Below are 23,548 nucleotides of genomic sequence, written 5' to 3'. Positions count from 1 at the left end.
ATGGAGGAGGTGGATTATTTGGCAGTCTGGGTAAGGAGTTTCCATGTGTGGTGGGGAGGATGGCCCTCAGCAAAAGCAGGAACTTGCACATATTTTCATGAGGGCTTTTCAGGATGGACTAATGCAGTAGTAGGCAGAGTTTCTTTTTCCTTTTTAAAAAATTTAATTTACTTTGTTTTACTTATTCACTTTATACTCCACTCTCTTCCCTTCTCCTGGTCACCCTTCCCACAATCCTCTGCCTTTCCCCTTCTCCTTTCAATGTCAGGAGCCCATGACTGGAAGCTAAAAACTAGCAGTTGATCTGCCTGAGATGGTTCTGCCTTAGATTAAAATCTATGATAGATTTGCTTCCAAAGGCAAGAACCACAGTCGCAATATTCCAGTACCAGTCTGCAAGCCCACCAACAACGGAGGAGTGTTCCTCTTTCTCCACATCCTCGCCAGCATTTGCTGTCACCTGAGTTTTTGATCTTAGCCATTCTCACTGGTGTGAGGTGAAATCTCAGGGTTGTTTTGATTTGCATTTCCCTTATGACTAAAGATGTTGAACATTTCTTTAGGTGTTTCTCAGACATTCGGCATTCCTCAGCTGTGAATTCTTTGTTTAGCTCTGAACCCCATTTTTTAATAGGATTATTTGTTTCCCTGCGGTCTAACTTCTTGAGTTCTTTGTATATTTTGGATATAAGCCCTTTATTTGTTGTAGGATTGGTAAAGATCTTTTCCCAATCTGTTGGTTGCCATTTTGTCCTAACCACAGTGTCCTTTCCCTTACAGAACCTTTGCAGTTTTTTTTTTTTTTTTTTGAGATCCCATTTGTCGATTCTTGATCTTAGAGTATAAGCCATTGGTGTTTTGTTCAGGAAATTTTCTCCAGTGCCCATGTGTTCGAGATGCTTCCCCACGTTTTCTTCTATTAGTTTGAGTGTGTCTGGTTTGATGTGGAGGTCCTTGATCCACTTGGACTTAAGATTTGTACAGAGTCATAAGCATGGATCGATATGCATTCTTCTACATGCTGACCTCCAGTTGAACCAGCACCATTTGCTGAAAATGCTATCTTTTTTCCATTGGATGGTTTTGGCTCCTTTGTCAAAAATCAAGTGACCATAGATAAGTGTGTGGGTTCATTTCTGGGTCTTCTATTCCACTGGTCTATCTGTCTGTCTCTGTACCAATACCATGCAGTTTTTTTTATCACTATTGCTCTGTAATACTGCTTGAGTTCAGGGATAGTGATTCCCCCTGAAGTCCTTTTATTGTTGAGGATAGTTTTAGCTATCCTGGGCTTTTTGTTATTCCAGATGAATTTGCAAATTGTTCTGTCTAACTCTTTGAAGAATTGGATTGGTATTTTGATGGGGACTGCATTGAATCTGTAGATCGCTTTTGGTAAAATGGCCATTTTTACTATATTAATCCTGCCAATTGATGACCACGTGAGATCTTTCCATCTTCTGAGGTCTTCTCCAGTTTCTTTCTTCAGAGGCTTGAAGTTCTTATTGTACAGATCTTTTACTTGCTTGGTTAAAGTCACACCGAGGTACTTTATATTATTTGGGTCTATTATGAAGGGTGTCGTTTCCCTAATTTCTTTCTCGGCTTGTTTCTCTTTTGTGTAGCAGAAGGCTACTGATTTACTTGAGTTAATTTTTTTTTTTTTTTGTTCTTTTTTTTCGGAGCTGGGGACCGAACCCAGGGCCTTGCGCTTCCTAGGTAAGCGCTCTACCACTGAGCTAAATCCCCAGCCCCACTTGAGTTAATTTTATACCCAGCCACTTTGCTGAAGGTGTTTATCAGCTTTAGTAGTTCTCTGGTGGAACTTTTGGGATCACTTAAATATACTATCATATCATCTGCAAATAGTGATATTTTGACTTCTTCTTTTCCAATCTGTATCCCCTTGATCTCCTTTTGTTGTCTGATTGCTCTGGCTAGAACTTTAAGAACTATATTGAATAAGTAGGGAGAGTGTGGGCAGCCTTGTCTAGTCCCTGATTTTAGTGGGATTGCTTCAAGTTTCTCTCCATTTAGTTTAATGTTAGCAACTGGTTTGCTGTATATGGCTTTTACTATGTTTAGGTATGGGCCTTGAATTCCTATTCTTTCCAGGACTTTTATCATGAAGGGGTGGTTGAATTTTGTCAAATGCTTTCTCAGCATCTAATGAAATGATCATGTGGTTTTTATCTTTCAGTTTGTTAAATAGTGGATTACGTTGATGGTTTTCCATATTGTACCATCCCTGCATTCCTGGGATGAAGCCTACTTGGTCATGGTGGATGACTGTTTTGATGTGCTCTTGGATTCGGTTTGCCAGAATTTTATTGAGTATTTTTGCGTCAATATTCATAAGGGAAATTGGTCTGAAGTTCTCTTTCTTCGTTGGGTCTTTGTGTGGTTTAGGTATAAGAGTAATTGTGGCTTCATAGAAGGAATTCGGTAGTGCTTCGTCTGTTTCAATTTTGTGGAATAGTTTGGATAGTATTGGTATGAGGTCTTCTATGAAGGTCTGATAGAATTCTGTACTAAACCCATCTGGACCTGGGCTCTTTTTGGTTGGGAGACCTTTAATGACTGATTCTATTTTGCTGGAGTTATGGGTTTGTTTAAATGGTTTATCTTTTCCTGATTTAACTTTGGTACCTGGTATCTGTCTAGGAAATTGTCCATTTCCTGCAGATTTTCAAGTTTTCTTGAATATAGGCTTTTGTAGTAGGATCTGATGATTTTTTGAATTTCCTCTGATTCTGTAGTTATGTCTCCCTTTTCATTTCTGATTTTGTTAATTTGGACACACTCTCTGTGTCCTCTTGTTAGTCTGGCTAAGGGTTTACCTATCTTGTTGATTTGCTCAAAGAACCAACTGTTGGTTCTCATGATTCTTTCTATGGTCCTTTTTGTTTCTACTTGTTTGATTTCAGCTCTGAGTTTGATTATTTCCTGCCTTCTACTCCTCCTGGGTGTATTTGCTTCTTTTTGTTCTAGAGCTTTTAGGTGTGCTGTCAAGCTGGTGACATATGCTCTCTCCTGTTTCTTTCTGCAGGCACTGAGAGTTATGACTTTTCCTCTTAGCACAGCCTCCATTGTGTCCCATGAGTTTGGGTATGTTGTATTTTCATTTTCATTAAATTCTAAAAAGTCTTTAATTTCTTTCTTTATTTCTTCCTTGACCAGGTTATCATTGAGTAGAGCATTGTTCAACTTCCATGTATATGTGGGCATTCTTCCCTTATTGTTATTGAAGACCAGCTTTAGCCAGTGGTGGTCTGATAGGATTATTTCTATCTTTCTGTATCTGTTGAGGCCTGTTTATTGACCAATTATATGGTCAATTTTGGAGAAAGTACCATGAGGTTCTGAGAAGAATGTATATACTTTTGCTTTAGGATAGAATGTTCCATAAATATCTGTTAAGTCCATTTGGTTCATGACTTCTCTTAGTCTGTCTACGTCACTGTTTAATTTCTGTTTCCATGATCTGTCCATTGATGAGAGTGGGGTGTTGAAATCTCCCACTATTATTGTGTGAGGTGCAATGTGTGTTTTGAGCTTTAATAAGGTTTCTTTTACGTATGTAGGTGCCCTTGTATTTGGAGCATAGATATTTAAGATTGGTGGATTTTTCCTATGATGAATATGAAGTATCTTCCTTTATCTTTTTTGATGACTTTTAGTTGAAAATTGATTTTATTTGATATTAGAATGGCGACTCCAGCTTGCTTCTTTAGACCATTTGCTTGGGAAATTGTTTTCCAGTCTTTCACTCTGAGGTAGTGTCTGTCCTTGTCTCTGGGGTGTGTTTCCTGTAGGCAGCAGAATGCAGGGTCCTCATTGTGTATCCAGTTTGTTAATCTATGTCGTTTTATTTGGGAGTCGAGACCATTGATGTTGAGAGATATTAAGGAATAGTGATTATTGCTTCCTGTTATATTCCTATTTGGATGTGAGATTATGTTTGTGTGCTTTTCTTCTCTTTGTTTTTTTGCCAAGACGATTAGTTTCTTGCTTCTTCTGGGGTGTAGCTTGCCTCCTTATGTTGGGCTTTACCATTTATTATCCTTTGTAGGGCTGGATTTGTAGAAAGATATTGTGTAAATTTGGTTTTGTCATGGAATATCTTGGTTTCTCCATCTATTTTAATTGAGAGTTTTGCAGGATACTGTAACCTGGGATGGCATTTGTGTTCTCTTTGGGTCTGTATGACATCTGTTCAGGATCTTCTGGCTTTCACAGTCTCTGGCGAGAAGACTGGTGTGATTCTGATAGGTCTGCCTTTATATGTTACTTGACCTTTTTCCCTTACTGCTCTTAATATTCTTTCTTTATTTTGTGCATTTGGTGTTTTGACTATTATGTGATGGGAGGAGTTTCTTTTTTGGTCCAGTTTATTTGGAGTTCTGTAGGTTTCTTGTATGTTTATGGACATCTCTTTTTTAGGTTAGGGAAGTTTTCTACTATGATTTTGTTGAAGATATTTACTGGTCCTTTGAGCTCGGAGTCTTCACTCTCTTCTATACCTATTATCCTTAGGTGTGATCTTCTCACTAAGTCCTGGATTTCCTGTATGTTTTGGACCAGTAGCTTTTTCTGTTTTATATTATCTTTGGCCGTTGTGTCGATGATTTCAATGAAATCTTCTGCTTCTGAGAATCTCTCTTCTATCTCTTGTATTCTGTTGGTGGTGCTTGTATCTATGGCCTCTTGTCTCTTCCTTTGGTTTTCTATATCCAGGGTTGTGTCCCTGTGTTCTTTCTTCATTGCTTCTATTTCCATTTTTAATTCCTTCACCTGTTTGATTGTGTTTTCGTGTAATTCTTTCAGGGATTTTTGTGATTCCTCTTTATAGGCTTCTACTTGCTTATTTATGTTTCCCTGCGTTTTTCTAAGGGAGTTCTTCATGTGTTTCTTGAAGTCCTCCAGCATCATGATCAAATATGATTTTTAATCTTATCTTGCTTTCCTGGTTTGTTTGGATATTTAGTGTTTGCTGTGATGGGAGAATTGGACTCCGATAATGCCATGTAGTCTTGGTTTCTGTTGCTTGGTTTCCTGCGCTTGCCTCTTGCCATCAAATTGTCTGTGGTATTACTTTGTTCTGCTATTTCTGACAGTGGGTAGACGGTCCTATAGGCCTGTGTGTCAGGAGCTGTAAACCTGTTTTCCTGTTTTCTTTCAGCCAGTTATGGGAACAGAGTATTCTGCTTTCAGGCGTGTAGTCTTTCCTGTCTACTGGTCTTCAGCTGTTCCTGTGGGCCTGTGTCCTGAGTCGACCAGGCAGGTCGCTTGGAGCAGAAAGGTTGGTCTTACCTGTGGTCTTGCGGCTCAAGTTTGCTCATGGGTGGTTGCTTTTGAGCTCTCTGTGAGGGCCGCAACTAGGAGGGCCTGCGCCGCCTTTTCTGGGAGCCCCTGTGCACTGGTGTCCCAGATGGCATTAGGTGTTTTCCTCTGGAGTCAGAAATGTGGGCAGAGTGTAGTCTCTTCTGGCTTCCCAGGCGTGTCTGCCCCTCTGAAGGTTTAGCTCTCCCTCCCATGGGATTTGGGTGCAGAGAACTCCTGAGGTAATTTTCTAAAGAACCTTTTGTCTATGAAGGCATAAAAAGACCAGAGAAAGGAAATAAAGTTGTTGCTTGAATGGTTTGGCTTGGGAAACTTTGCTCCATCCATCCATCCATCCATCCATCCATCCATCCATCCATCTATCCATCCATCCATCCATGCATCCAAATGTGTATGTCTGTTTGCCTATATGTTTGTGTGTAGGTATGTATGTGTATATCTATATCTTATCTATATACTTATATATCTAATATATATCTATATATCTACATCTACATCTATATCTAAATCTATATATCATAAATATTTCTGGAGTTCATTGTGACTGACAGAGGTGGGACCATTCAGAGTGTGCATATATGAATGTTTGAATGCATATTTGCCCTTGCATGTTTGCATGTACAAAGCATCTTAATTCTTTTCCTTTCCTTCCAATTTGATTTACAAAGAATTAACCAGTTTAGCCAGAGAGGCATCTGACTGACTCAGCAAAAAAAAAAAAAAAAAAAAAAAAAAAAAGGGTGCACTAGCAATAAAACCTTTCACATAATACCCTGCTATTTTATGATGAGGTGCTAAACAGTTTCTGGCCTCAGAGGAACTCAAACAGGCGGGTCAGCTACCACAGGAAAGTGACTTAGACTTACGTCAGATAATATTTTATTATTATAAAGCAGCCCTAAACATCTTATAAGATGAAGTCTGACTCCTGCCGATGATCTTCCCTCTCCACTGCCTGAAGAAGAACCAAACAAGAAGAATCACCAGGCTGCCAACCCACCCCCCGGCCCCAGTTGTTCAGGATCCACATGAAGACAAAGTTGCACATCTACTACACATGTGCATAGAGGCCTAGGTCCAGCTTGTATATGTTCTTTGGTTGGTGGTTCAGACTTTGAAAACCCCAGGTTAGTTGACCTGTTGGCCTTCCTGTACAGTTCCTATGCCCTTCAGGACTCACAATCCTTCCTTCTATTCTTCCATAAGAATCCCCAAACTCCACCCATTGTCTGGTTTTGGGTGTCTGTATCTGACTGAGTCAACTCTGGATGGAGCCTCTCAGAGGGCGTCATGCTCCTCTCTGCAAGCATAACAGAGCATCGTTAATATTGTTAGGAACTGGTTATTGCCCATGGGATATATCTCAAGTTGGGCCAGTTATGGGTTGTCCATTTTCTCAGTCTGCTCTCTCCCTTGTGTCTACACTACTTTTAGACAGGATAAAATTTGGGCTGAACCTTTTGTGGGTGCATTGGTGCCTCTATTGCTCCACTGGTGTTCTTTTCTGTCTACAGAAGAAGGCCTTTACAGTAGTGAGTCATGGTTAAGGTCATCCCCATTGATCTTGGGCACATCCCAGGTCCTGTCTCATCCTGGAGATGCTCCACACCTCCTCACTCCCATCAATTTCAGATCAATTTCCATTCATTTTCATGGCCATCCAGGCATTTCTCCTGTCCTTCTTCATACCGGATCCTGAATCCCCCATTCTTCTACCTACCCCCTCCCTCCCTGTTCCCTTTCTCCATCTGCCTCTAGTGACTATTTTATTCCTCCTTCTAAGTGAGATTTAAGCTTCCTCAATTGGATCTCCACTATTGTTTAGGTTCTTTTTTTTAGGTCTGTGGAATGTAACATGGCACCTGTATTTTATGGCTAATGTACACTTATAAGTACACCACACATGTCCTTTTGGTACTGGATTACCTCACTCAGGATGATATTCTCAAGTTCTGTCCATTTGCCTGCAAAATTCATGATGTCTTGGTTTTTAAAAACTGAGTAGCATTGCATTGTGCAGATGTACTATATTTTCTTTACCCATTCTTCAGTTGAGGGACATCTAGGTTGTTTCCAATTTCTGGCTATTACAAATAAGGCTACCATGAGTATAGATGAGCATGTGTCTTTGTGAGCTGTTGGAGCATCTTTTGGGTATACGCCTAGAAGTGGTATAGGTAGGTCTTGAGATAAAAGTATTCCCACTTTTCTGAGAAAACACCAAATTGATTTCCAAAGTAGTTGTACAAGTTCACACTCCCTACAAAAAATGTAGAAGTGTTCCCTTGACTCCTCCACAACTTCATCAGTATGTGTTATCTCTTGAGTTTTGATATTAGTCATACTGATGGGTGAAAGATATAACCTCAAAGTTGTTTTGATTTGCATTTTCTGAATGACTAAGGACTTTGAACATTTCTTTAAGTGTGTCTCAACTATTTGAGATTCCTTTTTTGAGACTTTTCTTTTTAGTTATATACCCCACTTTCCTTTTTTGATATTGAAAACATTATACATTTTATTTTTTATAAAACATAGCAAAAAGTTATTTAATAAATCCAACTGCTCCCATAATGGAGAAAGGAAATAAATCAGCAAATGACAAGCTAATAATAAGATATAATACCTAATCCCCTACTTTGAAATAATGCAAATATATTTTAATATTTAAGTAACTGTTACTTAAATTAGTTTTGTTTTAATAAAATCTTTCTATTGCTCTTTATTAGCTTTCCTTCTTCATAATTGAATATTTTATGTATTTACATTTAAAATATTATCCCCTTTCCCAGTTTCTCCCCCTCCCATTCCTTTCCCCTGCTTCTATAAGGATGCTACCCCTCACACACACCCACTCCCACCTCACCACCCTGGCATTTCCCTACACTGGGGAAATGAGCCTTCACAGGGCCAAAGGCTTCTACTAATATCGATGCCAGACAATGCCACCCTCTGCTACATATGTGGCTGGAGCCATGGATCCCTCAATGTGTACTCTTTGGTTGGTAGTTTAGTCTGTGGGAGCTTTTGGGGGGCTGGTTGGTTGATACTGATCTTCCTATGTGGTTGCAAACCCCTTCAGCTCCTTCAGTCCTTTCTTTAACTCTTCCATTGGGGTCCATGTACTCAGTCCAATGGTTAGCTGCAAGCACCCTCATCTGTATCAGTAAGGCTCTGGCAGAGCCTCTCAGAAGACATCCATATCAGGTTCCTATCAGCAAGCACTTCTCGGCATCAGCAATAGTAACTTGGTTTTGTGGCTGCATATGGGATGGATCTCCAGGTGGAGCAGTCTCTGGATGAATTTTCCTTCTGTCTCTGCTCCACTCTTTGTTTCTGTATTTCCTCCTGTGAGTATTTTGTTCTCCTTTCTAAAGACTGAAAGGTCAACACTTTGGTCTTCCTTCTTCTTGAGATTCATATGGTCTGTGAATTATATCTTGGGTATTCCAAACTTTTGAGCTAATATCCACTTATCAGTGAGTGCATACCAAATGTGTTCTTTTGTGACTGGGTTACCTCACTCAGGATGAAATTTTCTAGTTCTATCCATTTGCCTAATAATTTCATGAAGTCATTGTTTTTAATAGCTGAGTAGTACTCCATTGTGTAAATATACCACATTTTCTGTGTCTATTCCTCTGTTGAAGGGCATTTGGGTTCTTTCCAGCTTCTAGCTATTAAAAATAAAGCTGCTATGGACATAGTGGGGCATATTTCCTTGCTATATATTGGAGGATCTTTTGGGTATATGCTCAGAAGTGGTATAGCTGAGTATATCCAGCTCAGGTAACACTATGCCCAATTTTCTGAGGAACCTCCAGACTGATTTCCAGAATGGTTGTACCAGCTTGCAATCCCACCAACAATGGAGGTGTGTTCCTTTCTCCACATCCACACTAGCATCTGTTGTCACCTGAATTTTTGCTCTTAACCATTATGACTTTTGTGAGGTGTAATTTCAGGGTTGTTTTGATCTGCATTTCACTTGTGAGTAAGGATGTTTAACATTTCTTTAGGTATTTCTTTTTTTTTAATTTATTTAATACTTAATAATAATTCTTTGGTTTCCGGGCAAACATCCCCCTTCCCCCTCCCCTTCCTTATGGGTGTTCCCCTCCCGACCCTCCCCCCATTGCCGCCCTCCCCCCAACAGTCTAGTTCACTGGGGGTTCAGTCTTAGCAGGACCCAGGGCTTCCCCTTCCACTGGTGCTCTTACTAGGATATTCATTGCTACCTATGAGGTCAGAGTCCAGGGTCAGTCCATGTATAGTCTTTAGGTAGTGGCTTAGTCCCTGGAAGCTCTGGTTGCTTGGCATTGTTGTACATATGGGGTCTCGAGCCCCTTCAAGCTCTTCCAGTTCTTTCTCTGATTCCTTCAACGGGGGTCCTATTCTCAGTTCAGTGGTTTGCTGCTGGCATTCGCCTCTGTATTTGCTGTATTCTGGCTGTGTCTCTCAGGAGCGATCTACATCCAGCTCCTGTCGGTCTGCACTTCTTTGCTTCATCCATCTTGTCTAATTGGGTGGCTGTATATGTATGGGCCACATGTGGGGCAGGCTCTGAATGGGTGTTCCTTCAGTCTCTGTTTTAATCTTTGCCTCTCTCTTCCCTGCCAAGGGTATTCTTGTTCCCCTTTTAGAGAAGGAATGAAGCATTCACATTTTGATCATCCGTTTTGAGTTTCATTTGTTCTAGGCATCTAGGGTAATTCAAGCATTTGGGCTAATAGCCACTTATCAGTGAGTGCATACCATGTATGTCTTTCTGTGATTGGGTTAGCTCACTCAGGATGATATTTTCCAGTTCCAACCATTTGCCTACGAATTTCATAAAGCTGTTGTTTTTGATAGCTGAGTAATATTCCATTGTGTAGATGTACCACACTTTCTGTATCCATTCCTCTGTTGAAGGGCATCTGGGTTCTTTCCAGCTTCTGGCTATTATAAATAAGGCTGCGATGAACATAGTGGAGGATGTGTCTTTTTTATATGTTGGGGCATCTTTTGGGTATATGCCTAAGAGAGGTATAGCTGGATCCTCAGGCAGTTCAATGTCCAATTTTCTGAGGAACCTCCAACACTCTGTCCCCATAACTGGCTGAAAGAAAACAGGAAAACAGGTCTACAGTACTCCTGACACACAGGCTTATAGGACAGTCTAGCCACTGTCAGAAATAGCAGAACAAAGTAACACTAGAGATAATCTGATGGCGAGAGGCAAGCGCAGGAACCCAAGCAACAGAAACCAAGACTACATGCCATCATCGGAGCCCAATTCTCCCACCAAAATAAACATGGAATATCCAAACACACCAGAAAAGCAAGATCTAGTTTCAAAATCATATTTGATCATGATGCTGGAGGACTTCAAGAAAGACGTGAAGAACTCCCTTAGAGAAACACAGGAAAACATTAATAAACAAGTAGAAGCCTACAGAGAGGAATCGCAAAAATCCCTGAAAGAATTCCAGGAAAACACAATCAAACAGTTGAAGGAATTAAAAATGGAAATAGAAGCAATCAAGAAAGAACACATGGAAACAACCCTGGATATAGAAAACCAAAAGAAGAGACAAGGAGCTGTAGATACGAGCTTCACCAATAGAATACAAGAGATGGAAGAGAGAATCTCAGGAGCAGAAGATTCCATAGAAATCATTGACTCAACTGTCAAAGATAATGTAAAGCGGAAAAAGCTACTGGTCCAAAACATACAGGAAATCCAGGACTCAATGAGAAGATCACACCTAAGGATAATAGGTATAGAAGAGAGTGAAGACTCCCAGCTCAAAGGACCAGTAAATATCTTCAACAAAATCATAGAAGAAAACTTCCCTAACCTAAAAAAAAGAGATACCCATAGGCATACAAGAAGCCTACAGAACTCCTAATAGATTGGACCAGAAAAGAAACACCTCCCGTCACATAATAGTCAAAACACCAAACGCACAAAATAAAGAAAGAATATTAAAAGCAGTAAGGGGAAAAGGTCAAGTAACATATAAAGGCAGACCTATCAGAATCACACCAGACTTCTCGCCAGAAACTATGAAGGCCAGAAGATCCTGGACTGATGTCATACAGACCCTAAGAGAACACAAATGCCATCCCAGGTTACTGTATCCTGCAAAACTCTCAATTAACATAGATGGAGAAACCAAGATATTCCATGACAAAACCAAATTTACACAATATCTTTCTACAAATCCAGCACTACAAAGGATAATAAGTGGTAAAGTCCAACATAAGGAGGCAAGCTAAACCCTAGAAGAAGCAAGAAACTAATCGTCTTGGCAATAAAACAAAGAGAGTGAAAGCACACAAACATAACCTCACATCCAAATATGAATATAACGAGAAGCAATAATCACTATTCCTTAATATCTCTCAACATCAATGGCCTCAACTCCCCAATAAAAAGACATAGATTAACAAACTGGATACGCAACGAGGACCCTGCATTCTGCTGCCTACAGGAAACACACCTCAGAGACAAAGACAGACACTACCTCAAAGTGAAAGGCTGGAAAACAACTTTCCAAGCAAATTGTCAGAAGAAGCAAGCTGGAGTAGCCATTCTAATATCAAATAAAATCAATTTTCAATTAAAAGTCATCAAAAAAGATAAGGAAGGACACTTCATATTCATCAAAGGAAAAATCCACCAAGATGAACTCTCAATCCTAAATATCTATGCCCCAAATACAAGGTCACCTACATACGTAAAAGAAACCTTACTAAAGCTCAAAACACACATTGCACCTCACACAATAATAGTGGGAGATTTCAACACCCCATTCTCATCAATGGACAGATCATGGAAACAGAAATTAAACAGAGACGTAGACAGACTAAGAGAAGTCATGAGCCAAATGGACTTAACGGATATTTATAGAACATTCTATCCTAAAGCAAAAGGATATACCTTCTTCTCAGCTCCTCATGGTACTTTCTCCAAGATTGACCATATAGTTGGTCAAAAAACGGGCCTCAACAGGTACAGAAAGATAGAAATAATCCCATGCGTGCTATCAGACCACCACGGCCTAAAACTGGTCTTCAATAACAATAAGGGAAGAATGCCCACATATACGTGGAAATTGAACAATGCTCTACTCAATGATAACCTAGTCAAGGAAGAAATAAAGAAAGAAATTAAACACATTTTAGAATTTAATGAAAATGAAGGTACAACATACCCAAACTTATGGGACACAATGAAAGCTGTGCTAAGAGGAAAACTCATAGCGCTGAGTGCCTGCAGAAAGAAACAGGAGAGAGCATATGTCAGCAGCTTGACAGCACACCTAAAAGCTCTAGAGCAAAAAGAAGCAAATACACCCAGGAGGACTAGAAGGCAGGAAATAATCAAACTCAGAGCTGAAATCAACCAAGTAGAAACAAAAAGGACCATAGAAAGAATCAACAGAACCAAAAGTTGGTTCTTTGAGAAAATCAAGATAGATAAACCCTTAGCCAGACTAACGAGAGGATCCAGAGAGTGTGTCCAAATTAACAAAATCTTTAGGTATTTCTTAGCCATTAGATATTCCTCAGTTGAGAATTCTTTATCTCTGTACCCCATATTTAATAGGGTGATTTGGCTCTCTGGAGTCTAACTTCTTGAGTTCTTTGTATATTTTGGATATTAGCCCTCTAACAGATGTAGGATTAATAAAGACCTTTTCCCAATCTGTTGTTTGCTGTTTTGTCCTAATGGCAGAAACTTTGCAATTTTATGAGGTCCCATTTGTTGATTCATGATCTTAGAGCCTAAGCCATTGGTGTTCTGTTCAGGAATTTTCCCCCTATGGCTATGTGTTTGAGGATCTTCCCCACTTTCTCTTGTATTAGTTTCTGTGTATCTTTCTTTTGTGGAGGACCTTGATGCACATGGACTTGCACTTTGTACAAGAAGATAAGAATGGATTGATTTACATTCTGACCTTCAGTTGAAACAGTACCATTTGTTGAAAATGCTGTTTTTTCCATTGGATGATTTTTAGCTGCTTTGTCAAAGATCAAGTGACCATAGCTGTTTGGCTTTATTTCTGGGTCTTTTATTCCATTTATCTACTTGCCTGTTTCTGTACCAATACCATATCTCTCTATCTATCTATCTATCTATCTATCTATCTATCTATCTATCTATCTATCTATATCTGTATATCTATCTATCTCTATCTCTATCTCTATCTCTATCTCTATCTCTATCTATATCTATCTCTATCTCTATCTCTATCTCTATCTCTATCTATATCTATATCTATATATCTCTATCTATCTATATCTATATCTATATCATCTATATATCTCACTATTGCTCTGTAATACAGCTTGAGGTCAAGGATGGTGATGCCCCAGTTCTTTCATTATTGAGAATAATTTTTGTATTCTGTTTTTTTTGTTATTTCAACCAAATTTGCGAATTGCTCTTTCTAACTCTATGAAGAGTTGGGTTAGAATTTTGATGGGGATTGCATTGAATCTGTAGATTGCTTTAAACAAGATGACAATTTTTACTATATTAATTCTGCCAATCCATGAACATGGGAGATCTTTTTATTTTCTGAGATCATCTTCAATTTCTTCAGAAACTATCCTTGCATCCCTCGGATGAAGCCTCCTTGATCGTGATGGACGATGTCTTTAATGTGTTCCTGCATTAAATTTGTATTTTATTGAGTATTTTTGCATCAATGCCCATAAAGAGAATTGGTCTGAAGTTCTCTTTCTTAAGTCTTTCTGTGGTTTAGGTGTCAGGGTTACTGTAGCCTCATAGAATGAGCTTGGAAGTGTACCTTGTGTTTCTATTTTGTGGAATAGTTTGAGTAGTATTGGAGTTAGCTCTTCTTTGCAAGTCTTGTAGAATTCTGCACTAAAACCAACTGGCCCTGGGCTTTTTTTGTTTCAGAGACTTTTAATTTGTTCCCCTATTTCTTTAAGGGTTATGGGTTTGTTTAAATAGTTTAACTGATCATGATTTAATTTTGATATATGGTATCTGTCTAGAAAATCCATTTTGTTAAGCTTTTCCAATTTTGTGGAGTACAGGGTTTTGAAGAAACACCTAATGAGTCTTTGAATTTCCTCAGTGTCAGTTGTTCTGTTTCCCTTTTTTTACAGAGTTTTTTTATTTGGACAATGTTTCTCTGTCTTTTGGTTAGTTTGGCTAAGGGTTTTTCTATTTTGTTGATTTTCTCAAAGAACCAGCTCTTGTTTTTGTTGATTCATTGTGTTGTTTTCTTTGTTCCCAACTGATCGATTTCAGGCTTGATTTTGATTATTTCCTGACTTCTATTCCTCTTTAGTGTGCTTACTTCTTTTCTAAAGCTTTCAGGTGTACTTTTAAATTGCTCATATGAGAATTTTGTAATATATTTATAGAGATGCTTAGTGATATGAACTTTCCTCCTAGCACTGCTTTCATTGTGTCCCATAAATTTCATTATGTTGTGCCTTCATTTTCATCAAATTCTAGAAGGTTATAAGAAAGATACAAATCTAGAAAGATGCAAAAATTATTTCTTCTATCTTTTGAGACTTGGTTTGTGACTGACTATGTGGTAAATGTTGGAGAAGGATTAATGAGGTTCTGAGAAGAATGTATATTCTTTTGTGTTTGGGTGAAATATTCAACAGATGTTTGTTAGGCCCATTTGATTTATAATGCCTATTAGTTTCATTTTTTCTGTGTTTAGTTTTTTACTGGATGTCCTGTCAGTTGGTGAGAGTGGGGTGTTGAGGTTTCCTATTACTAATGTGTAGAATTTGATATATGATATAAGCTTTAGCAATGTTTCTTTTACAAATGTGGGTGCCCTTATGTTTGGGGCATAGATGTTTAGAATTGAGATATCATCTTGGTAGATATTTCCTTTAATGAGTATGCTTGTTTCTTCTGATTAATTTTGTTTGCAAGTCAATTTTATTAGATATTAGGATGGCTACTCCAGTTGCTTCTTGGGTCCATTTGCTTGTAAAAATTTTTTTCCAGCCCTTTACTCTGAGGTATTGTCTATTTTATAATTAAGGTATGTTTCTTGTATTCAGCATGACAATGGATCCTGTTTTTTAATCCATTCTGTTAGCTCGTATCTTCACTGGGGAATTGAGGTCATTGATGTTGAGAGACAGGAGTGACCAGTGATTGTTATTTCCTGTTATTTTGATGTTGTTGTTGTTGTTGGTAATGGTGTGTGTGTGTGTGTGTGTGTGTGTGTGTGTGTGTGTGTGTGTGTCCTTTGTTTTGGTGGTGGTAGGGAATTACTTATTTCATGTGGGGATTTTTTGGATGTAGTTATTGTTCTTGGGTTGGAGTTTTCATTTTAGTATATTCTATAGGGCTGAATTTGTGGCTAGATACTGTCTTGAAATGTCTTGTTTTTTCTCTTCATGGTGATTAAGAGTTTTGCTGTGGTTTTCTGGAAGTTGCAGGATATCTCTCCAGGCCCATCTTGCTATTAGAGTCTCTGTTGAGAAGTCAGGTATAATTCTGATAGGTCTGCCTTTGTATGTTACTTGGTCTTTTCCCCTTACGGCTTTCAAAATGCTATCTTTCTTCTGTAAATTTTTTTGTTTTGATTATTTAATGATTGACAGATTTTCTTTTCTGTTCCAATGTAGTTGGTTTTTTTTAAAAAGATTTATTAATTTATTGTATGTATGTGAGTACACTGTCACACTGCCTTCAGACAGACCAGAAGAGGGCATCAGATCCCATAACAAATGGTTGTGAGCCACCATGTGGTTGCTGGGAAGTGAACTCAGGACCTCTGGAAGAGCAGTTAGTGCTCTTAACCACTGAGCCATCTCTCCAGCCCTAGTTGGTGTTTTATAAACTTCTCGTATGTTTTATAAGGGGTCTCTTTCTTTATGTTGTGAAAATTTTCTTGTACGATTTTGTCTGAAATATTTTCTGTGCCTTGTAACTGGGACTCTTCATGTTCTTCTATTCCTACTATTTTTAGGTTAGTTTTTTTCGTGCTATCTGAGATTTCCTAGATATTTTGTGTCCAGAATTTTTGGATTTAACACTTTCTTGGACTGATGTATCAATTTCTTCTATTGTATCTTCTATGCCTGAGATTCTCTCTTCCATTTCCTCTATTCTGTTTGTGATGCTTGTATCTAGTGTTCCTGTTCTCTTCTGTAGGTTTTCCATCCCCAGAATTTCCTGACTTTATGTTTTCTTTATTGCTTCTATTCACACTTTTGGGTCTTGCATGGTTTTATTTATTTCCCTCACCTGTTCAATTGTATTTTCCTCTATGTCCTTAAGGGATTTATTTGTTTCCTCTTTAAAGACCTCTATCTGTTTGATTGTTATTTTCCTGTGTTTCTTTGGATTTGTTCATTTTCTTTTTAAAGGCTTCTATTATTTTTATAAGGTTGGATTTACAGTGATGTTTCTGTGTTTTGGTTGTGTTAGGATATCCTTGCTGTAGTTGGGTAGTTGGGGTTTGGAGGTGTCATATTGCCCTGGCTCTTGTTGATTATGTTCTTTTGAGGGCCTTTTGCTACATGGATGGTTCTCATCCCTGGATGTTCTTGTTGTAATAGGTATTGTGAGGGAGCTAAACATTGATGATCCTGGTGTGACAGGCCTCTGATGGATATCCTTGGGCTGTACGGTTTCAGATCTGCTGTTTGGTATGTTCAGGAGCCTCAGGTCTAATGAAGGTGGGCAGAGATGGCAGGAGAATAGATGTTCCCTTAGGATGACAGGCTGCTCTGGGCAGTTTGACTTGGCCAAGAGGGCTCAGAGAACAGGAGGTTGAGTGGGTGAAGGGAAGCTTACTCATTTGGTTCAGGAATCTGATGTGGGTGGAGAAGAAGGATTTTGAGAATGGAAGTTCCCCTGGGATGGCAGGCTGCTCAGGTCAGCTTAGCTTGTCCCAGAGGACTCAGCCAGCAGGGAAGATGGGTAACAGAAGGCAGCTTACCTGTATGGTTCAGGAGTCTGATGGAGGTTGAAGATAGACAGCAGGAGAATGGAGGTAGACCTGGGATGACATCGGATTTTCTTAAAGAAAGGATAGGTCCAGAGCTTGTGGCTCATCTCAGACAGTGGGTTGTAGCTTATATAGCAAGGTTTTCTTGCTTTTTTACAATGAAACAAAACCCATACTATTTAATAGAAATATCCTGTAGTCTGAAGGCATTCTTTAACTACATAGTATATATAGTTTGGATTAACTTACACTTAACTAACAGCAAAGTGACAGAACTGAAAAGTCATCTTAGAAAGCATGGCTGATTTTCTAATTCCTTTTGAAATTTTGTTCCAAATGATCATTTTATTCTGATGTTTGTGCTGATAACTTTTACCTATTGTACATCAGTCTCCCTACTCCACAGAACTCACTGAATAGGTGACAACTCCCAGCCCTCGACAGTGACAGGAAAGATTAGCAGGAATTTTAACTTTCACAAATCAGATCTATTAAACCTTTGCTGCAGAAACGTGCAGATTATCTGGTTTGTCACTGTAACCAAGATAATCCTTGTTGTTTGCTTTCAACAAACCTGGGACACCATAAAGATGTTACACTTAAATGACACCCAGTTTCAAGTCCGTGTGTACTTCAGACTATTTTACAATGTTCTGCTGAATTATGAAGTCTTAGAGAAAACACTATCCACATGATCTTGGTAGAAGGAAATACAAATTTTTTCCTGAAACAGAAATACTGTCCTTTCACTACTTCATAGAACTGCTATTTATTCACATCCTTCTCTGTCACACTCTCCTTCATTGCCCCTCCCCTCACATTCCCCTGTGCTTCATAAAAATATGTTTCCTTAATTCCAAGTTTTGGTTGGCTTAGTGTACCAGAGCCACTTATGTTACTTTTCAAGTTTTAGGCTATCAAGGTCATAAAAGTCAGTTTTGAAAGGTTTCATTTTGGTTCAATCCAAAGGTGTTAGTCAGTTGACTGAGGTAACTCAACACCCTGAACAATGCTGTTGGTCTTTTATTATTTTATCTGATACACCAATATAATGATTGTCAAGATCAAAAGTGATATGTTTTCAAAATATAATTTATTATTGATATTCTTTTTGACAATCTATGAGTACATTTGGAAATATACTGACTTTTTGTTTTAATCTCTAGTGGCCCATAAAACTGTCTAGAACTTCTCAGTATACCAAGGTATTTGACATAAGCATTATGTCTGCCAACTTATAAACAGTAAAATCTGTAACCCAACCTATACTTATGCTAACTAAAGGGTAAATAACTGGGAAGGATAAGACATTTGAATAAGAAATGGTGGAATAATGAAGAAATTTTTCCTACATTTTATGAGTGTCCTTAATTAAATTCTATGTTATTCTACTTCTTTGGCTGAAACACAATTTAAACCCTTGTTATAAAATAGCCTATTTAGAACCAAAGTACTACTAACCTAGTTTATCTTCTGAAGTATACCTTTTATATAGATTTAACTAATTAAGAATGATTTTTAGCTTAAAATTCACAATGTCAAAAAACTAAAAATCTCTCTCAATGTCTAACTCGAGTTTTCTTTTTTTGTTTGTTTCTCTATTTTTTTTAGATATTTCTTTTTGAAATATATTTTTTTTATTTTTTTTTTCGGAGCTGGGGACCGAACCCAGGGCCTTGCGCTTCCTAGGCAAGCGCTCTACCACTGAGCTAAATCCCCAACCCCCAGATATTTCTTTATTTACATTTCAAATGTTATTCACTTTTTAGGTTTCCTAGCCATATAACTTTCCCCACTCCTTCTTCTATAAGGGTGTTACCATCCCAATCCATCCCACCTTAGTTCCTCCCCCCAACAAACCCCTATACTGGGTCCATCTGTGGCAGGAGCAAGGGCTTCTCCTTCAATTGGTGCCCAACAAAGCCATCCTCTGCTACATATGCAGTTGGAGCCATGGGTCAGTCCATGTATAGTCTTTGGGTAGTGGCTTCATCCCTGCAAACTCTGGTTGGTTGGCATTGTTGTTCTTATGGGGTTGCAAGCCTCTTCAGCTCTTTCAGTCCTTTCTCTGTTTCCTCCAATGGGGGTCTTGTTCTCAGTTCAATGGTTTGCTGCTAGCATTCACCTCTGTATTTGACATGTTCTGGCTGTATATCTCAGGAGAGATCTATATCCGGTTCCTGTTAGCATGCACTTCTTAGCTTCATCAATCTTATCTAGTTTTGGTGGCTGCGTATATATGGGTCACATATGGGGCAGGCTCTGAATGGCTGTTCAACAGTCTCTGCTCTAAATGTTGGCTCCATATCCCCTCCTATGGATATTTTTTGTTCACCCTTTTAAGAAGGAGTGAAGCATCCACACTTTAGTCATCCTTCTTCTTGAGCTTCTTGTGGTCCGTGTACTGCATCTTGAGTAATTCGAGCTTTTGGGCTAATATCCACTTATCAGTGAGTGCATACCATATGTGTTTTTCTGGGATTGGGTTACCTCACTCAGGATGATATTTTCTAGTTCATTCCATTTGCCTATGAATTTCATGAAGTCATTGTTTTTCATAGCTGAGTAGTACTCCGTTGAGTAGATGTACCACATTTTCTGTATTCCTACTTCTGTTGAAGGGCATCTGGGTTCTTTCCAGCTTCTGGCTACTATAAATAAGGCTGCTATGAACATAGTGGAGGTTGTGTCTTTGTTGTATATTGAAGCATCTTTTGGGATATGCCCAGGAGAGGTATAGCTGGGTTCTCAGGTAGTGCAATGTCCAATTTTCAGAGGAACATCCAGAGTGATTTCCAGAGTGGTTTTACCAGGTTCAATCCCATCAAAAATGGAGGAGTGTTCTTCTTTCTTCACATCCTCACCAGCATCTGCTGTCACCTGTTGCTTAGGTTTCTGTGCTTGCCTCTCATCATCAGGTTGTCTGTGGTGTTAGTTTGTCTTGCTGTTTCTGACAGTGGCTTGATCCTCCTTCAGGTCTGAGTGTCAGTAGTCCTGCAGACCTGTTTTCCAGTTTTCTTTTAGCCAGTTCTGGGAACAGAGTGTTCTCAGGTCTCAGGCCTCAGGTATGTAGTCACTTTTGGCAGCTGGCTTTAAGTTCTTGGCATAGGCAGAATCTGGAAAGGTCCTGCCCCTGACTACTCCTAGGTCTCTGTGCCCAGGGTGCACAGATGGCACTATGTGATTAACTCTTGGGTCTGGAATATGTGCAGAGAGTAGTCTCCTTTGATTTCTCAGGGGTGTTCACAATTCTGAGGGTCTAGTTTTCTCCCCCATGGGATTTGGTACAGGGAGCTGTTTGACTGGTTCAGTTCAGTTCCAGGCACATACTTGGATCATGGGTTCCTGCAGCTGACTGCTCCTATATTCCTGTGTCCATAGGCACTCTGCAGTTTCCTCTTGGGCCAGGAATGTGGGCAAAGTTGAGCAGAAGTGGCAGTCTGTCCTGCGGTTTTCAGGATTGTCCACACTTCTGGGTGTTCTGCTCTCTCCCCCAAGGGATTTGAGAGCAGGGAGCTCTGCTCTCAGGTCTGTAGTTGCTCCTGGCGGCTGGCTTTCAGCTCTCAATAGCAATGTTTTCTAAGTGGTCTAAGTCCAGATATGGGCATCAATGTCACAGTAGGATTGTCTTGGCATTAGATGTGATTCTTTCATTCCCTCACCAATTACAGTGGCAGATATCTATGTCTTTTGATAACATTCTCAAATTCATGCACTTTCCTCAGTTTTGGTGGCTCATTTTGGGAAAACCACACTCACTTTATCTTCTTGTTAAACTCAAAATATAGTGTGCTGGTTCCACCATTCAGTTTATGCTTTAGTGTTATCTTCCCACCAGAAGGATCCTTATACTCACACTTAAGAACTTGTCACTAGCCTTTCCCATACCTCTGAATGTCATTCCTAATAATGTCCCCTGTGTCTCCTCCTGCTCTTAATTTGCTGTAGCCACTGACCTTCTCTAAAATTCACAGAGAAGGTGTCATCTCTAGGTCCACCAAGGTGGCAGCTATCCCTGGCTTTGTGGTAGAATGTGTTTGGTTCTTGTCAACTATTTACAGTGGGTCTTCTCTTCCAGATGTTTACCATGGCCTAGGCAACTTTCTCGCCCGTGAGACAGACTCAGTGGTCCTGTTGGTGGGGTGAGTATTCTGATGTAGTTAGTGACTTATTAACAGAAAAGAGTGTTTGTCAAAGAATTTATTTTTGGATTGAAGAGCAGAGAAAGTTGCTCTTGCACTCCCATCGTGCAAAAATATCACACAATATCATTAAGGAATTTAGATAGTGTAAAGTCATGGGTAAGCCTTAGCTAAAACCTTATACACAGGGTAAAATTTATTTATAAGTTAATTAAAATAGAATGAATACATTCTAGGATCACATATAAACCTGTGAGGAATGCATGTAAACACTTAAGGAGGAACAGAGTTGACAGATACATACCTTAGCCTGGCTTTCCTCTGCGTGGATGGGTAGTGTTAAGATTGTATAATGTTGTTGGGTGGGCAGAGCAGAAGATGGAGGTCTCTGTGGTGTTGCTTTAGAAGGCATTCAGTTTTTCTCTGCTGATGTGCTCTCATCTCCACTACTGTCTGTCAGTACTTTTGGTAGTTTCTGCAAGTCTGCCAATGTAAATAGCTTCTCGCTGCTCCTTTGTCGAGCAGCCATCTTTGATTCTCATGGCTCTAACTCCACTGCTTGCATGGATTTTCCTATTCTTCTGCTACTGTTCTGCTGCCACTGGTTTGATGTCATCATTGCCAGTATTTCTACCTTGCTGTAACCAGCTCAACTAAAACAGCTTCCTCATGAAGTAGGAAAGAAAATACATTGAGAGTACTTAGCAGCGATTTTATCAGTGCTCAACACATGCTCAATACATCAGGTACAGGTGAATCCAGAGAGAGAGAGATGTGATCAGCAAAGTTCCAATGGCCTTGTTTGGATCTTTACTAGCTTTTATGCTTCCTAAGACAACAGCCTTGAATTGCCCCTCATTGTGCTCATCAATGAATCATGCATGGTGTGGGATGAAATGGAAATTCCTGACCATCTTTACTCTAGATAGGTTTCCTCAAATCCATGTAAGAGAAATGATGATAGACATTTTTTTTATTAGAGACATTTGGCACCACATTTTTGGTCTCATGTGAGAGTAGATAATGCTGTTTGCAATGGACTCCAGTGCCTTTTGTGTACATAATATTCCTTGTTCACTCTTTTTCTCCCTAGGTACCGTAAGCTTCCGGACCACCGTCATCCTGTTATTCACCTTGATTGCCTGAATGCTTCCATTCACTTCCTGAAGAACCTTCAAACCTATGGGGTAGACCCTTCCCGGGTGGTTATCGCTGGAGAGAGTGCTGGAGGTTGGGCTGTGGCCACTGTCACTCAGGCTTTGTCCTGTCAAGACAAGCTTCCCCAGATCAGGGCTCAAGTCCTGATTACTCCAATTTTACAAGGCGTTAACTTCCAGTTACCATCACAATTGCAGAAACACAATGTTCCATTGCTTACGAGAGACTTAATGATTACATTTATTTGTAGCTACCTAAGCATTGATCTCTCTTGGAAAAATGCCATACTGACAGGAGCTTGTGTGCCCCCAGACATGTGGAAAAAGTACAGCAAGTGGCTTAGCTCTGACAACATTCCCCAAAGGTTTAAGGGCAAAGACTTTAGTCCTGAGTTTCTAGGACCTTTCAATGAGACTGCCTATCTGGAAACTAAGCATATTTTGGATGAAAAAATTTCACCTCTCCTAGCAGATGATAAGATCATTGCTCAACTTCCAGACACATTTCTATTGAGCTGTGAGCATGATATCCTCCGGGATGATACCTTACTCTACAAGAAGCGCTTGGAAGACCAGGGGGTCCCTGTGACCTGGCACCATGTGGAAGATGGCTTTCATGGATGTATAATTTTTTTTGATAACCAGTTTTTCTCTTTTCCCTGCTCCATGAATGCTTTAAATGCTACCATCAGTTATATTAAGGGTATATGATGGTAACTGTGATCCTTGAATGAAATAAAGGAAGAATGGTTTGTACCTGACTCTTTGATCATGACTTTTCTTTCATTGTAGAAGGATGCTTAAACAGTATATGGTCTGAGACAGGAGGGTGAGGAAGAAGAACAGAACTGCTGGTTTAACATCGAAGGATATAAAATGTATGGTTGCCCTCCAATGGCAAATGTTCCATGGTACATCTAACAGTACCACATGCTGCTATTAGTTTGGT

The 23,548-nt window shown here is 39.4% G+C and overlaps 1 protein-coding gene across 1 annotated transcript; it reads left to right on the top strand.

Moving 5' to 3' along the window:
- Nucleotides 1-23,310, top strand: Aadacl4fm3l1 (AADACL4 family member 3 like 1). Its single transcript, XM_087551837.1, has 3 exons — nt 1-30; nt 21,249-21,442; nt 22,536-23,310. Exons 1-3 carry the CDS (start codon nt 1-3, stop codon nt 23,308-23,310), a joined length of 999 nt encoding a protein of 332 aa, XP_087407963.1.
- Nucleotides 23,311-23,548: the final 238 nt, after the last annotated feature.

Source organism: Rattus norvegicus, chromosome 5, assembly GCF_021556685.1.
Source record: "Rattus norvegicus strain SHRSP/BbbUtx chromosome 5, alternate assembly SHRSP_T2T, whole genome shotgun sequence".
NCBI classification, from domain to species: Eukaryota; Metazoa; Chordata; class Mammalia; order Rodentia; family Muridae; genus Rattus; species Rattus norvegicus.
The sequence above is the reverse complement of the archived record's forward strand: the minus strand, read 5'-3'. Positions and strand labels throughout refer to the sequence as shown.

What these genes read in the sequence shown, in the direction of transcription:
- Aadacl4fm3l1 (XM_087551837.1), top strand. Translation starts at nt 1, where the DNA reads ATGGAGGAGGTGGATTATTTGGCAGTCTGG. An exon ending in TGGATTATTTGGCAGTCTGG is followed by an intron (nt 31 to 21,248) that starts GTAAGGAGTTTC and finishes AATTTGCTGTAG; the next exon opens with CCACTGACCTTCTCTAAAAT. An exon ending in TCAGTGGTCCTGTTGGTGGG is followed by an intron (nt 21,443 to 22,535) that starts GTGAGTATTCTG and finishes TTTTCTCCCTAG; the next exon opens with GTACCGTAAGCTTCCGGACC.